We start from the raw sequence: 16,817 nt of genomic DNA on the forward strand, positions 1-16,817 counted from the left end.
AGCTTTCTCTCTGCTTCCTTTTTCTTTGCATAACCTCACAGTACCCATCTCTTGACTCTCCCATGCTCTTTCAGGAGTGCAGCAGTCTGAAGCTACTGTACTGTTCAAATATAATCGGAGAAGCAGGACCTTATCTAGTGAAGTCCTAATTCCAGGGTTTGATGTCAACTTCGGGACAATACTAAGAGTTAATGATGAATCTGCTAAGGACAAAAACACTTACAAACTCATCCTGGACATTCAGAACAAGAAAATCACTGAGGTCTCTCTCGTGGGCCACTTGAGGTAAGGGACGGTTTAAGAGACATAAGCTGATCTAGAGGCCCTGGTGGCGCCTTGCTATCTTCTTCAAACTTTATATCTGCCCACAGCAGGGACACCTCTGCTATACAGTCTACCTGAAAATATAGTTCTCAACATTTTCACCCTTGGCTCATACTCAGCTGGACATTTCTATTATTCAACAAGTACTTGTTATCTATTTATCAAGTATTTGCTAGGTGAATTAAAAATTCTCACGCCAGGTGTGGTGGCGCACGCCTTTATTCCCAGCACTTGGGAGGCAGAGGCAGGGGAATTTCTGAGTTCAAGGCCAGCCTGATCTACAGAGTGAGTTCCAGGACAGCCAGGACTACAGAGAAACCCTGTCTCAAAAAAAATTAAAAAAAAAAAAAATCTCTCAGTCCCAAGTCCCTATTTATTGACAAAGCCATAGCTTGGAGTGGTCTAATTGCCTGGCCAAGGTTAAAGAGAAAGATGTAAGTGTTTTTGACGAAGTTTATCTACCTCCCTGCAAACTCCACACTGCATGCTGAATATTGGCTTTATACATTAATGGGTTTGGTCAGTGTATGGTTAGGTCTCTGATTTGTCTGTGTGTGTGTGGTTTTCATCAATGAAACTTCTAATTATTGACTCCTATGTACCTACATCCTTGGAACAGACAAAAAGTCATTGATGCCAACTTATTTCTTCTTTAATAGTTATGATAAAAAGGGAGATGGCAAGATCAAAGGTGTTGTTTCCATACCACGTTTGCAAGCAGAAGCCAGGAGTGAGGTCCACACCCACTGGTCCTCCACCAAACTGCTCTTCCAAATGGACTCATCTGCTACAGCTTACGGCTCAACAATTTCCAAGAGAGTGACATGGCGTTACGGTATGTGTCTCTTCCCTCATGTGATCCCTTCCCAGGGTACTGTGTGCTTAAGAGTAGCTGCTGAGAGCAATAGACATGAACTTATCTAACACCATTGACGGCCATGTTGCATATCCATTTTCAGATAATGAGATAATAGAATTTGATTGGAACACGGGAACCAATGTGGATACCAAAAAAGTGGCCTCCAATTTCCCTGTGGATCTTTCCCATTATCCTAGAATGTTGCATGAGTATGCCAATGGTCTCCTGGATCACAGAGTCCCTCAAACAGATGTGACTTTTCGGGACATGGGTTCCAAATTAATTGTTGTAAGTATGATTATGCAGCAGAATAAACGCATGGCTGAAGATGCTAACTAAATCGCCAATTGAGCTGGGTGCAGAAGTATTCAAAGATGCATACACAAAGCTTAAATGGTTAGTTTCCCAGCCACATAAACTTGCATGGGACAAATATCCAATGGAAGCCACTAAGCAGAAGAGTTTTCTGCTTTAAAAGCCACTTCCAAACACTGGCTAGAGGGGTTAACAATGTCATATTATACATACATACACATATACAGAGGAGGGAGGGAGAAGAGGGTGTCTCAGTCAGTAAAGGGTTTTCTGTATAAGCATGGAGATCTGTGGTTGATCCCCATCACCTTCATGAGAAGACAGGCAAGTGGTATACACTTGAGATTCCACCACAAAGTGCTCAGAGACAGGTGCATCCCTGAGACTCACTGTCCAGACAAATTGGCAAGCCCAGGATCCCAGTGAGAGACTTAAGTGCAAAACAACAAGCTAGGCAAACAGTGTTAAAGAAGGAAGGATGCCTGAGGTTGACCTTTGGCTTCTTCTAAACACATCCACATGTATGCACATGGACACACACACACACAAATAAACTAGTAAAAAAAATAATTTAAAAAAACTCTTATGCTTTTACCTCTCTCTTGTCTCTTACCCACTTGTTCCCCCCTCCTCTCCCCCTATTCCCTTCCCCCCCTCTCTCCACGTGGTCATGGCCGGCCTCTACTTCTCTGCTCTCTCCTTCTCTTTGCTTTCTCAACTATTCTCTTAACTCCTCTCCCCATACCCTGAATAAACTCTACTATAATAATAATAATAATAATAATAATAATAACAGAGAAATCAGGGACTAGAAATTCACACTTTTCTGTAAGGTATCTTTGCCTTTCAGTGCATGTCCCTGCTCCTCCTTGATAATTGGTCTGCAAGCATAAACTGTCAGTTCATGTTGATTCTACTTGGAGGTCCATCCAGACCCATTTCTTGCTCTAAAACTGTCCTGTCATTTTGTAGGCAACAAACACATGGCTTCAGATGGCAACCAGGGGTCTTCCTTACCCCCAAACTCTACAGGATCACCTCAATAGCCTCTCAGAGTTGAACCTCCTGAAAATGGGACTGTCTGACTTCCATATTCCAGACAACCTCTTCCTAAAGACGTAAGAGGGGAACTAAAGAGCATTATCTTTGTACTGGGCAAGGAAATGGGAAAGTTTTACCTAGACAGATTTAGTCTTTCTTTGTTGAAAACTTTCAGAGAAATTATTTAAACACTTGGAGACAACAGCTACAGAGTAAGCACTGGTGTTTTTGCATCATTAAAAATGAGTTCCTAAGGTGAACCCCAGCCCAGTATGGAGAACTTATGCAAATTATTAAAGATTCTGAAAATCCTGGTTATTAATGGTGCATCTACAATAGCCTGAGTTTGCAAGGTATTCAAACTCAGCTATGGAGAATCAGAACAGAGCATTGAATGGAGGCACTTATTTCAAGAGATGTTTAGCCACACACCCCAATAGGGTAAATCCTAAATTCAGAAGCACACTGCTCACTCTGTTTTTGTGTTAACAAAAATGTGTACAATTTGTTATTTATTTCATGGAAAAAATTGTGGAGCATGAGCTAGGAAGACAATGTTTTCTAAGTCAATGATATAATTCTCACAATTCAGAATATAAAAGCCCTGTGTTATATGGGCCCCTCAGTATGTTGTGGCTGAGGAGCACAACTGAACATGCCTGATTACTAGGATAAAGCTGAACTCTCCCTAAGCCACAAACAGACCAAGATTGCTGAAGATAAAATGTGTTCTTTACTACTGGAATTTCAATATGTGGGAACAGAACAGGGCTTCAGTAGTGATCATTCCTTCACCTGTTGAACGTGGTCAGAACAGCCCGCATCCTTCGCATATTACTGAAGTATACAATGAATGGTTATTCAAATATAACAAATACCACATACTTTATTTTTATAGGCCAACATCATAGTCCACTGCATGTTGACTTAAAAAGATTGCAAAGCTCATTTGATACCTTAACGTGATTTCTGGGGTTCAGCAGAAAGCTTACTACTATCCAGATAACATCTCTAAGACGCAAAGAGGCTAATCATAACATTCCCAAATAGCCAAAGCTAAAACTATCACCCACTTTTTTTACTCTTTTTTTTTATTTTTGGTTCTTTTATATATAAACTTGCTTCTATATGGCTTAACAAATACTTATCAAGTATCCACGATGTGAAATATAATAGAGTAGAAACAGTAAGAAGACAGAAACTGGGTAAAGTTTTGTCCTTTCTGCCAGGAAGATACCTTGCAGACACCAACAAATGAATCAACAAGTAACTATATAAGCAGAGTTAGGGTGTGCTCTTTAAGACTGGTATAAGAGGCCATGAAGATATAGTGGTGGCTCTTGGAAGGGTTTTGGAAGGATTGGGGAGGTGGAGAGAAAGGAAAAATATCCAAGCATAAGAAATACCCTGGTGAAAAGAGCATAGTGGGGTGAGAAAGAGCAAATGTAATATTGCTGGAGGAGTCAGAGTCTTTAGTTCTTAATGTCTGACCTTGGGGACACTGTCTTTGTTCATTCCAGTGATGGCAGAGTCAAATACACAATGAACAGGAACAAAATAAACATTGACATCCCTTTGCCTTTGGGTGGCAAGTCTTCAAAAGACCTCAAGATGCCAGAGAGTGTGAGGACACCAGCCCTCAACTTCAAGTCTGTGGGATTCCATCTGCCATCTCGAGAGGTCCAGGTCCCCACTTTTACAATCCCCAAGACACATCAGCTTCAAGTGCCTCTCTTGGGTGTTCTAGACCTTTCCACAAATGTCTACAGCAATTTGTACAACTGGTCAGCCTCCTACACTGGTGGCAACACCAGCAGAGACCACTTCAGCCTTCAGGCTCAGTACCGCATGAAGACTGACTCTGTGGTTGACCTGTTTTCCTACAGTGTGCAAGGTGAGGCTAAGCAACAGGTCCATGGGACTATTGAATCACACAATCTGATGGGGAAGCTCTAGGAAGAAAGGATATGGGCTTTCCTATAGATGCTTTTTGTTGTTGTTTGGGTTTGTTTGTTTGTTTTGCTACTTAGAAGTCATTTCATTCTTTCAACTGATGAAAATATTTATTAAGCATATGCTAAGTAGTTAATAATCTGTTGATAATAATAATAAAGCAGCTATATATCTGAGTAATTATAGTTATGTTAAGAAACACTGTGATATAGTATATACACTACAGTAGGAGATGCAGTAGAAACATTTGACAAGGGAATCCAAGGCAGTCTGCAGCAACCAAGGAAGGATAACTGGAAGAATGCCTTTGACATCAAATTTCATGGATATATTATAAATGTCACTGTTACACAATTGATCCAGCTGTGCATAAGGTTCCTACTGAAAGACTTTCAACAGGAATGCTGTTCTGGAAATTTATTGCATAATTTAACCAATATTTTTTATTTTTCTGTTAGGATCTGGAGAAACAACATATGACAGCAAGAACACATTTACATTGTCCTGTGATGGATCTCTACACCATAAATTTCTAGACTCAAAATTCAAAGTCAGCCACGTAGAAAAATTTGGAAACAGCCCAGTCTCAAAAGGTTTACTAACATTTGAAACATCTAGTGCCTTGGGACCACAGATGTCTGCTACTGTTCACCTAGACTCAAAAAAGAAACAACATCTATACGTCAAAGATATCAAGGTTGATGGACAGTTCAGAGCTTCTTCATTTTATGCTCAAGGCAAATATGGCCTGTCTTGTGAGAGAGATGTTACAACTGGCCAGCTGAGCGGCGAATCCAACATGAGATTTAACTCCACCTACTTCCAGGGCACCAACCAGATCGTGGGAATGTACCAGGATGGAGCCCTGTCCATCACCTCCACTTCTGACCTGCAAGATGGCATATTCAAGAACACAGCTTCCTTGAAATATGAAAACTATGAGCTGACTCTGAAATCTGATAGCAGTGGGCAGTATGAGAACTTCGCTGCTTCCAACAAGCTGGATGTGACCTTCTCTACGCAAAGTGCACTGCTGCGTTCTGAACACCAGGCCAATTACAAGTCCCTGAGGCTTGTCACCCTTCTTTCAGGATCCCTCACTTCCCAGGGTGTAGAATTAAATGCTGACATCTTGGGCACAGACAAAATTAATACTGGTGCTCACAAGGCAACACTAAAGATTGCACGTGATGGACTATCAACCAGTGCGACCACCAACTTGAAGTACAGCCCCCTGCTGCTGGAGAATGAGTTGAATGCAGAGCTTGGGCTCTCTGGGGCATCCATGAAATTATCAACAAACGGCCGCTTCAAAGAACACCATGCAAAATTCAGTCTTGATGGGAGAGCTGCCCTCACAGAGGTGTCACTGGGGAGCATTTACCAGGCCATGATTCTGGGTGCAGACAGCAAAAACATCTTCAACTTCAAACTCAGCCGAGAAGGGCTGAGGCTGTCCAATGATTTGATGGGCTCCTATGCTGAGATGAAACTTGACCACACACACAGTCTGAACATTGCAGGTCTCTCACTGGACTTCTTCTCAAAAATGGACAATATTTACAGTGGAGACAAGTTCTATAAGCAGAATTTTAACTTACAGCTACAGCCCTATTCTTTCATAACTACTTTAAGCAACGACCTGAGATATGGTGCTCTAGATTTGACCAACAATGGAAGGTTTCGGCTGGAGCCACTGAAGCTGAATGTGGGTGGCAACTTTAAAGGAACCTATCAAAATAATGAGCTGAAACATATCTATACCATATCTTATACTGACCTGGTAGTAGCAAGTTACAGAGCAGACACTGTGGCTAAGGTTCAGGGTGTCGAATTCAGCCATAGGCTAAATGCAGACATTGAAGGACTGACTTCCTCTGTTGATGTCACTACCAGCTACAATTCAGATCCACTGCATTTTAACAATGTTTTCCACTTTTCTCTGGCACCTTTTACCTTGGGCATCGACACACATACAAGTGGTGATGGGAAACTGTCCTTCTGGGGAGAACACACTGGGCAGCTATATAGTAAGTTTCTGTTGAAAGCAGAACCTCTGGCACTTATTGTCTCTCATGACTACAAAGGATCCACAAGCCACAGTCTCCCGTACGAGAGCAGCATCAGCACGGCTCTTGAACACACAGTCAGTGCCTTGCTGACGCCAGCTGAGCAGACAAGCACCTGGAAATTCAAGACCAAACTGAATGACAAAGTATACAGCCAGGACTTTGAAGCCTACAACACTAAAGACAAAATCGGTGTTGAGCTTAGTGGACGGGCTGACCTCTCTGGGCTGTATTCTCCAATTAAACTACCGTTTTTCTACAGTGAGCCTGTCAATGTCCTTAATGGCTTAGAGGTAAATGATGCTGTTGACAAGCCCCAAGAATTCACAATTATTGCTGTGGTGAAGTACGATAAGAACCAGGATGTTCACACCATCAACCTCCCATTCTTCAAAAGCCTGCCAGACTATTTGGAGAGAAATCGAAGAGGAATGATAAGTCTACTGGAAGCCATGCGAGGGGAATTGCAACGCCTCAGTGTTGATCAGTTTGTGAGGAAATACAGAGCGGCCCTGAGCAGACTTCCTCAGCAGATTCATCATTATCTGAATGCATCTGACTGGGAGAGACAAGTAGCTGGTGCCAAGGAAAAAATAACTTCTTTCATGGAAAATTATAGAATTACAGATAATGATGTACTAATTGCCATAGATAGTGCCAAAATCAACTTCAATGAAAAACTCTCTCAACTTGAGACATACGCGATACAATTTGATCAGTATATTAAAGATAATTATGATCCACATGACTTAAAAAGAACTATTGCTGAGATTATTGATCGAATCATTGAAAAGTTAAAAATTCTTGATGAACAGTATCATATCCGTGTAAATCTAGCAAAATCAATCCATAATCTCTATTTATTTGTTGAAAACGTTGATCTTAACCAAGTCAGTAGTAGTAACACCTCTTGGATCCAAAATGTGGATTCCAATTATCAAGTCAGAATCCAAATTCAAGAAAAACTACAGCAGCTCAGGACACAAATTCAGAATATAGACATTCAGCAGCTTGCTGCAGAGGTAAAACGACAGATGGACGCTATTGATGTCACAATGCATTTAGATCAATTGAGAACTGCAATTCTATTCCAAAGAATAAGTGACATTATTGACCGTGTCAAATACTTTGTTATGAATCTTATTGAAGATTTTAAAGTAACTGAGAAAATCAATACTTTTAGAGTTATAGTCCGTGAGCTAATTGAGAAATATGAAGTAGACCAACACATCCAGGTTTTAATGGATAAATCAGTAGAGTTGGCCCACAGATATAGCCTGAGCGAGCCTCTTCAGAAACTCAGTAATGTGCTACAGCGAATTGAGATAAAAGATTACTATGAGAAATTGGTTGGGTTTATTGATGATACTGTTGAGTGGCTTAAAGCATTGTCTTTCAAAAATACCATTGAAGAACTAAATAGATTGACTGACATGTTGGTGAAGAAGTTGAAAGCATTTGATTATCACCAGTTTGTAGACAAAACCAACAGCAAAATCCGTGAGATGACTCAGAGAATCAATGCTGAAATCCAAGCTCTCAAACTTCCACAAAAAATGGAAGCATTAAAACTGTTGGTAGAAGACTTCAAAACCACAGTCTCCAATTCCCTGGAAAGACTCAAGGACACCAAAGTAACTGTGGTCATTGATTGGCTGCAGGATATTTTGACTCAAATGAAAGACCATTTCCAAGATACTCTGGAAGATGTAAGAGACCGAATTTATCAAATGGACATTCAGAGGGAACTGGAGCACTTCTTGTCTCTGGTAAACCAAGTTTACAGTACACTGGTCACCTATATGTCTGACTGGTGGACTCTGACTGCTAAAAACATAACAGACTTTGCAGAGCAATATTCCATCCAAAACTGGGCTGAGAGTATAAAAGTACTGGTGGAACAAGGATTCATAGTTCCTGAAATGCAAACATTTCTGTGGACCATGCCTGCTTTTGAGGTCAGTCTCCGTGCTCTCCAAGAAGGTAACTTTCAGACCCCTGTCTTTATAGTCCCCTTGACAGATTTGAGGATTCCATCAATTCGGATAAACTTTAAAATGTTAAAGAATATAAAAATCCCATTGAGATTTTCCACTCCAGAATTCACTCTTCTCAACACCTTCCATGTCCATTCCTTTACAATTGACTTGCTGGAAATAAAAGCAAAGATCATTAGAACTATCGACCAAATTTTGAGCAGTGAGCTACAGTGGCCTCTTCCAGAAATGTATTTGAGAGACCTGGATGTAGTGAACATTCCTCTTGCAAGACTGACTCTGCCAGACTTCCATGTACCAGAAATCACAATTCCAGAATTCACAATCCCAAATGTCAATCTCAAAGATTTACACGTTCCTGATCTTCACATACCAGAATTCCAACTTCCTCACCTCTCACATACAATTGAAATACCTGCTTTTGGCAAACTGCATAGCATCCTTAAGATCCAATCTCCTCTCTTTATATTAGATGCTAATGCCAACATACAGAATGTAACAACTTCAGGGAACAAAGCAGAGATTGTGGCTTCTGTCACTGCTAAAGGAGAGTCCCAATTTGAAGCTCTCAATTTTGATTTTCAAGCACAAGCTCAATTCCTGGAGTTAAATCCTCATCCTCCAGTCCTGAAGGAATCCATGAACTTCTCCAGTAAGCATGTGAGAATGGAGCATGAGGGTGAGATAGTATTTGATGGAAAGGCCATTGAGGGGAAATCAGACACAGTCGCAAGTTTACACACAGAGAAAAATGAAGTAGAGTTTAATAATGGTATGACTGTCAAAGTAAACAATCAGCTCACCCTTGACAGTCACACAAAGTACTTCCACAAGTTGAGTGTTCCTAGGCTGGACTTCTCCAGTAAGGCTTCTCTTAATAATGAAATCAAGACACTATTAGAAGCTGGACATGTGGCATTGACATCTTCAGGGACAGGGTCATGGAACTGGGCCTGTCCCAACTTCTCGGATGAAGGCATACATTCGTCCCAAATTAGCTTTACTGTGGATGGTCCCATTGCTTTTGTTGGACTATCCAATAACATAAATGGCAAACACTTACGGGTCATCCAAAAACTGACTTATGAATCTGGCTTCCTCAACTATTCTAAGTTTGAAGTTGAGTCAAAAGTTGAATCTCAGCACGTGGGCTCCAGCATTCTAACAGCCAATGGTCGGGCACTGCTCAAGGACGCAAAGGCAGAAATGACTGGTGAGCACAATGCCAACTTAAATGGAAAAGTTATTGGAACTTTGAAAAATTCTCTCTTCTTTTCAGCACAACCATTTGAGATTACTGCATCCACAAATAATGAAGGAAATTTGAAAGTGGGTTTTCCACTAAAGCTGACTGGGAAAATAGACTTCCTGAATAACTATGCATTGTTTCTGAGTCCCCGTGCCCAACAAGCAAGCTGGCAAGCGAGTACCAGATTCAATCAGTACAAATACAATCAAAACTTTTCTGCTATAAACAATGAACACAACATAGAAGCCAGTATAGGAATGAATGGAGATGCCAACCTGGATTTCTTAAACATACCTTTAACAATTCCTGAAATTAACTTGCCTTACACGGAGTTCAAAACTCCCTTACTGAAGGATTTCTCCATATGGGAAGAAACAGGCTTGAAAGAATTTTTGAAGACAACAAAGCAATCATTTGATTTGAGTGTAAAGGCTCAATATAAAAAGAACAGTGACAAGCATTCCATTGTTGTCCCTCTGGGTATGTTTTATGAATTTATTCTCAACAATGTCAATTCGTGGGACAGAAAATTTGAGAAAGTCAGAAACAATGCTTTACATTTTCTTACCACCTCCTATAATGAAGCAAAAATTAAGGTTGATAAGTACAAAACTGAAAATTCCCTTAATCAGCCCTCTGGGACCTTTCAAAATCATGGCTACACTATCCCAGTTGTCAACATTGAAGTATCTCCATTTGCTGTAGAGACACTGGCTTCCAGCCATGTGATCCCCACAGCAATAAGCACCCCAAGTGTCACAATCCCTGGTCCTAACATCATGGTGCCTTCATACAAGTTAGTGCTGCCACCCCTGGAGTTGCCAGTTTTCCATGGTCCTGGGAATCTATTCAAGTTTTTCCTCCCAGATTTCAAGGGATTCAACACTATTGACAATATTTATATTCCAGCCATGGGCAACTTTACCTATGACTTTTCTTTTAAATCAAGTGTCATCACACTGAATACCAATGCTGGACTTTATAACCAATCAGATATCGTTGCCCATTTCCTTTCTTCCTCTTCATTTGTCACTGACGCCCTGCAGTACAAATTAGAGGGAACATCACGTCTGATGCGAAAAAGGGGATTGAAACTAGCCACAGCTGTCTCTCTAACTAACAAATTTGTAAAGGGCAGTCATGACAGCACCATTAGTTTAACCAAGAAAAACATGGAAGCATCAGTGAGAACAACTGCCAACCTCCATGCTCCCATATTCTCAATGAACTTCAAGCAGGAACTTAATGGAAATACCAAGTCAAAACCCACTGTTTCATCATCCATTGAACTAAACTATGACTTCAATTCCTCAAAGCTGCACTCTACTGCAACAGGAGGCATTGATCACAAGTTCAGCTTAGAAAGTCTCACTTCCTACTTTTCCATTGAGTCATTCACCAAAGGAAATATCAAGAGTTCCTTCCTTTCTCAGGAATATTCAGGAAGTGTTGCCAATGAAGCCAATGTATATCTGAATTCCAAGGGTACTCGGTCTTCAGTGAGGCTACAAGGAGCTTCCAAAGTTGATGGTATCTGGAACGTTGAAGTAGGAGAAAATTTTGCTGGAGAAGCCACCCTCCAACGCATCTACACCACATGGGAGCACAATATGAAAAACCATTTGCAGGTATATAGCTACTTCTTCACAAAAGGAAAGCAAACATGCAGAGCTACTTTGGAGCTCTCCCCATGGACCATGTCAACCTTGCTACAGGTTCATGTGAGTCAACTCAGTTCCCTCCTTGACCTCCATCACTTTGACCAGGAAGTGATCCTAAAAGCTAACACTAAGAACCAGAAGATCAGCTGGAAAGGTGGGGTCCAGGTTGAATCACGGGTTCTTCAGCACAATGCACAGTTCTCCAATGACCAAGAAGAAATACGGCTTGACCTTGCAGGATCCTTAGACGGACAGCTGTGGGACCTTGAAGCTATCTTTTTACCAGTATATGGCAAGAGCTTGCAGGAACTCCTACAAATGGATGGAAAGCGACAGTATCTTCAAGCTTCAACTTCTCTTCTATATACCAAAAACCCTAATGGCTATCTCCTCTCACTCCCCGTGCAAGAACTGGCTGATAGATTTATTATACCAGGGATAAAACTAAATGACTTCAGTGGAGTAAAAATCTATAAGAAGTTAAGTACTTCACCATTTGCCCTCAACCTAACAATGCTCCCCAAAGTAAAATTCCCTGGGATTGATCTGTTAACACAGTACTCTACACCAGAGGGCTCCTCTGTCCCTATTTTTGAGGCAACTATACCTGAAATTCATTTAACTGTATCCCAGTTTACACTTCCAAAGAGCCTTCCAGTTGGCAACACAGTCTTTGATCTGAATAAGTTGGCCAACATGATTGCCGATGTTGACCTGCCTAGTGTCACCCTGCCTGAGCAGACTATTGTAATCCCACCCTTGGAGTTCTCTGTACCTGCTGGGATTTTTATTCCTTTCTTTGGAGAACTGACTGCACGTGCTGGGATGGCTTCTCCCCTGTATAATGTCACTTGGAGCGCTGGTTGGAAAACCAAAGCAGATCATGTTGAAACGTTCCTAGATTCCATGTGCACTTCAACCTTGCAGTTTCTGGAGTATGCTTTAAAAGGTAAGGAAATGTTCTTTCACCTCTCCTGGATACTATGTTATTCCAACTGAGTTCTGAGTAAATAACTGTGTATTTAATTAACATCAAAGGCACAATTGTCATCTGTAGCAAAATGTAGAACTAAATGGAGAATATATATGTACCGCCATATATTCTTATATACAAAACTGGAAAACCTACTGACAATGGAGAACATTCTTTTTTAAATAGTTTTTGTCTGTTATGATTTAAAGACTAATAATACTTCCAATTTATTTAAAAGAAAAAATCATAGGGATTTGGAGTATTGTTCTGTGGAATAGAACATTCTCAGCATGTATGAGGTCCAGGGTTCAAATACTACCAAATAATAATAATAATAATAATAATAATAATTTTTTAAATCTACAGACTGAACATGGTATGCTTAAAACTTTTAAATTAAGTATTTGGTTAAGCTATCTATCCAAGTTTTCACTACACATACACATAGAAAATGATGTACCAATGACATATAAATTCTCTCCTATCCAGTTGTAGAAACACACAAAATTGAAGAAGATCTGTTAACCTATAATATCAAAGGAACACTTCAACACTGTGACTTCAATGTGGAGTATAATGAAGATGGTCTATTTAAAGGACTTTGGTATGGAAGTTTTACTGACATTTGGTATCTTTTCAAAACTTGCTGTGGTGTTTGCCATCTCTGGACTCCTTCCATTATGACCCCCCTGCTTTTCTGCTTTCAGGGACTGGCAGGGAGAGGCTCACCTGGACATCACCAGCCCAGCACTGACTGACTTTCATCTGTACTACAAAGAAGACAAGACAAGTCTGTCTGCCTCAGCAGCCTCCTCGACCATCGGCACTGTGGGTCTGGATTCGAGCACAGATGACCAGAGTGTGGAGCTGAATGTCTACTTCCACCCACAGGTGGGTCCCAGCTGATGAGTATCACATGCTCAGAAGCAAGGAGAGAGCTAGAGGTGATGCATTTCATTCTAGACAGTCCCTGAGAGTATGCTCAAAATAGATGAAAGACAAGCGGTGAGCCAGCCCAACACCTTCAGGTACTACTGTCCTGAAAACATTATAGTCAATCCTTGCTGAGCTTAATTATTAGACACATCCATGATACCCAATTAGCTCTATTATTTATGACTTCCAGGACAAAGATGAGGACCACACCCCATTTCCTAAGACATGCATAAACTCTGCCACATGTACCTTTTTTTTCCCAAAAATTGTGGTTTCTGAATTTTATTTTGGAGGCTTCATAATTCTTCCCTACAGTAAAATTGTTTGATTGAGGCACATCAAATATATATCATGCCATTTATAAGCTCTGCTGGGATCAAATCAAAAATGACATTGTTAGAAGGAAAGACATAGACCTAAAGCCTGTCACAAGCATGGCAGATGAATGCTGAAGTTGGAATTGTTGACTGGACTTTTCCTCCTTTATCCAGAATGTGTCCTTTCCTGACTCTTCCTTCCTTCTTCCTCCTCCTTCTCCCAATTCTCCATTCCAGAAGGACTTAGTGTTAAACACTACTAAGTAGATACCACACATATCTTTTTATCCTTTCTGGAGCATGTGATAAAGAGAAATTAACAACAGTGGGCCTGTTTAACCATAAACCACAAACCATGTTAGTTCTCATGAACTTCATGAGAACTAACATGGGGAAGATAAATCCCCTTTCAGAATACCAATGACCCTCCCCTCATCTTTACTTTTAAGTGCTAATGAAGTTTTAATGTAGTATATTATATAATCAGAGTCATTGAAAACCTGTTTTCCCATCTCTTTTGTTTTTCTTGTTTTAGTCCCCTCCAGAGAAGAAACTCAGCATATTCAAAACTGAGTGGAGGTACAAGGAGTCTGATGGTGAAAGGTACATCAAAATTAATTGGGAAGAAGAGGCAGCTTCCAGATTGCTAGGCTCCCTAAAAAGCAATGTGCCCAAGGCTTCTAAGGCTATTTATGATTATGCCAATAAGTACCACCTGGAATACGTTTCTTCAGAACTAAGAAAAAGTCTACAGGTCAATGCTGAACATGCCAGAAGGATGGTTGATGAAATGAACATGAGTTTCCAGAGAGTAGCCCGTGATACCTACCAGAATCTCTATGAGGAGATGTTGGCTCAGAAGAGCCTGAGCATCCCTGAGAATCTCAAGAAGAGGGTGTTAGACAGTATAGTACATGTTACTCAGAAGTACCACATGGCAGTCATGTGGCTGATGGACTCATTCATTCATTTTCTGAAATTCAATAGAGTCCAGTTCCCAGGGTACGCTGGAACATATACTGTGGACGAACTCTACACTATAGTCATGAAGGAAACCAAGAAGTCACTGTCTCAGCTGTTTAATGGGTTAGGAAACCTACTTTCCTACGTTCAAAACCAAGTAGAGAAATCAAGATTAATCAATGACATAACATTTAAATGTCCTTTTTTCTCAAAACCTTGTAAACTAAAAGATCTCATATTGATTTTCAGGGAGGAGTTAAACATTTTATCAAACATAGGCCAACAGGATATCAAGTTTACAACAATACTAAGTAGTCTTCAGGGCTTTTTGGAGAGAGTTTTAGACATCATAGAAGAACAAATTAAATGCCTAAAGGACAATGAATCTACTTGTGTTGCTGACCATATCAACATGGTTTTCAAAATACAGGTCCCATATGCTTTTAAATCCCTAAGAGAAGACATATACTTTGTCCTCGGTGAGTTCAATGACTTTCTTCAATCCATACTTCAGGAGGGGTCCTACAAGCTACAGCAGGTCCATCAGTATATGAAGGCCCTTCGTGAAGAGTATTTTGATCCGAGCATGGTTGGGTGGACAGTGAAATATTATGAAATAGAAGAAAATATGGTTGAGCTGATCAAGACCCTTTTAGTTTCCTTTAGGGATGTCTACTCTGAATATAGTGTGACAGCTGCTGATTTTGCTTCCAAAATGTCAACTCAAGTTGAACAATTTGTGTCCAGGGATATCAGAGAGTATCTTAGCATGCTTACTGATATAAATGGAAAGTGGATGGAAAAGATTGCAGAGCTTTCTATTGTGGCAAAGGAAACAATGAAAAGCTGGGTCACTGCCGTGGCCAAAATAATGTCTGATTACCCCCAGCAGTTCCACTCCAATCTGCAGGATTTTTCAGACCAACTCTCTAGCTACTATGAAAAATTTGTTGGTGAGTCCACAAGATTGATTGACCTGTCCATTCAAAACTACCACGTGTTTCTCAGATACATCACCGAGTTACTGAGAAAGCTGCAGGTGGCCACAGCCAATAATGTGAGCCCCTATATAAAGCTTGCTCAAGGAGAGCTGATGATCACCTTCTGATTCATCTACTAACAAATTCAAATTAAACCTTCACATAGTAGGAGACTTTGTAGACTACTATAAAGACCATCCTGAGCCAGACCTGCAGTCAACAGCAAGAGCAAGAAGCACATAGGAACTATACCTGCAACCAAGCTGGCATAAGAACCAAGACCTTCAAAGCAGCCTGAACTCAAGATGACATATTTTACAAGTTAGAGTAAAGTCAAGAGCTGAGTTGTTTTGTCCAACTCAGGATGGAGGGAGGGAGGGAAGGGGAAATAAATAAATACTTCCTTATTGTGCAGCATACCTCTCAACTTGGCTCATTTGTATTGGAACATATTAGATTTCGAGCAATCTGGCCTTCCCAACCCTGTTTCAGGGGGAAAAAATAGGGATAATATCTACATAGGATTATTTGTGAAAATTATTTAAAGTGAGAGGCTATTATTATGAGGTGATTGGTTAAGGTAAGCTTATGTTAAAGAAAGAAAGGAGGTAGAGAGATTGGTCCTGCTCAGGGAATCATTCACTACATCCTCTACAGTGATGAGGCAGTAGTAGATAATCTGTCTGTTTGTCCTTCTAGCTGAAGTGGAGGAAATGTCGTCTGATGAGTGTTAGCAAATGGCAATGGAGATTGTAAATAGAAAGGATTAAGGAGCAGAAAGCTGTTGTGGGAAAGGTTGGAATAGACCTTAGTGAGATACGGACAATGAAAGAGAAAGGTCAATTCAAGAAGAGAAGAACGCAAAAGGATACTTAAGAGTGTGGTGTGAACACTGGATTCGCTATTTAGAGAGGACAGAGAGTGTAAAAGGAAGACTAAATTGGAAGGATCAGCCTGATAAGATTTCAGAGTATGCGAATATTGGGGTAAAAGACGGTTTCATCTTTCGCTGTTGAAGAAGGGGATCCAGGAAAACATTCTAACCAGTGCTTAGAGAACTCAATGTAGTAGCATATGCATGCCTTACAGTGGAATAGATCTGGGGTATGCAGCTGTGCCTGAGTCCCTCTGAAAGGTTGACTTGTGAAGTTGTGAATAGTGAAGAGGATTTCAGCAAAAG

At 40.6% G+C, this 16,817-nt stretch overlaps 1 protein-coding gene across 2 annotated transcripts in view; it reads left to right on the top strand.

Moving 5' to 3' along the window:
• The window catches only part of Apob (apolipoprotein B), a 39,211-nt gene extending 23,157 nt beyond the window's left edge, over window positions 1-16,054 (top strand). Inside the window, exons 21-30 of one of the 2 annotated variants that reach the window (XM_006515078.3) lie at window positions 75-285; window positions 984-1,159; window positions 1,284-1,471; window positions 2,471-2,616; window positions 4,060-4,433; window positions 4,951-12,417; window positions 12,931-13,045; window positions 13,149-13,332; window positions 14,230-14,297; window positions 15,088-15,869. In XM_006515078.3, the coding sequence (XP_006515141.1) occupies window positions 75-285; window positions 984-1,159; window positions 1,284-1,471; window positions 2,471-2,616; window positions 4,060-4,433; window positions 4,951-12,417; window positions 12,931-13,045; window positions 13,149-13,332; window positions 14,230-14,297; window positions 15,088-15,112 (8,954 nt within the window). In that variant the 3' untranslated portion in view covers window positions 15,113-15,869. Of the gene's footprint in view, window positions 1-74; window positions 286-983; window positions 1,160-1,283; window positions 1,472-2,470; window positions 2,617-4,059; window positions 4,434-4,950; window positions 12,418-12,930; window positions 13,046-13,148; window positions 13,333-14,229 lie in introns of both variants that reach the window. The other variant, NM_009693.2, reaches the window with a different exon arrangement.
• The last annotated feature ends 763 nt before the right edge of the window (window positions 16,055-16,817 follow it).

Source organism: Mus musculus, chromosome 12 (assembly GCF_000001635.26).
Source record: "Mus musculus strain C57BL/6J chromosome 12, GRCm38.p6 C57BL/6J".
NCBI lineage: Eukaryota > Metazoa > Chordata > Mammalia > Rodentia > Muridae > Mus > Mus musculus.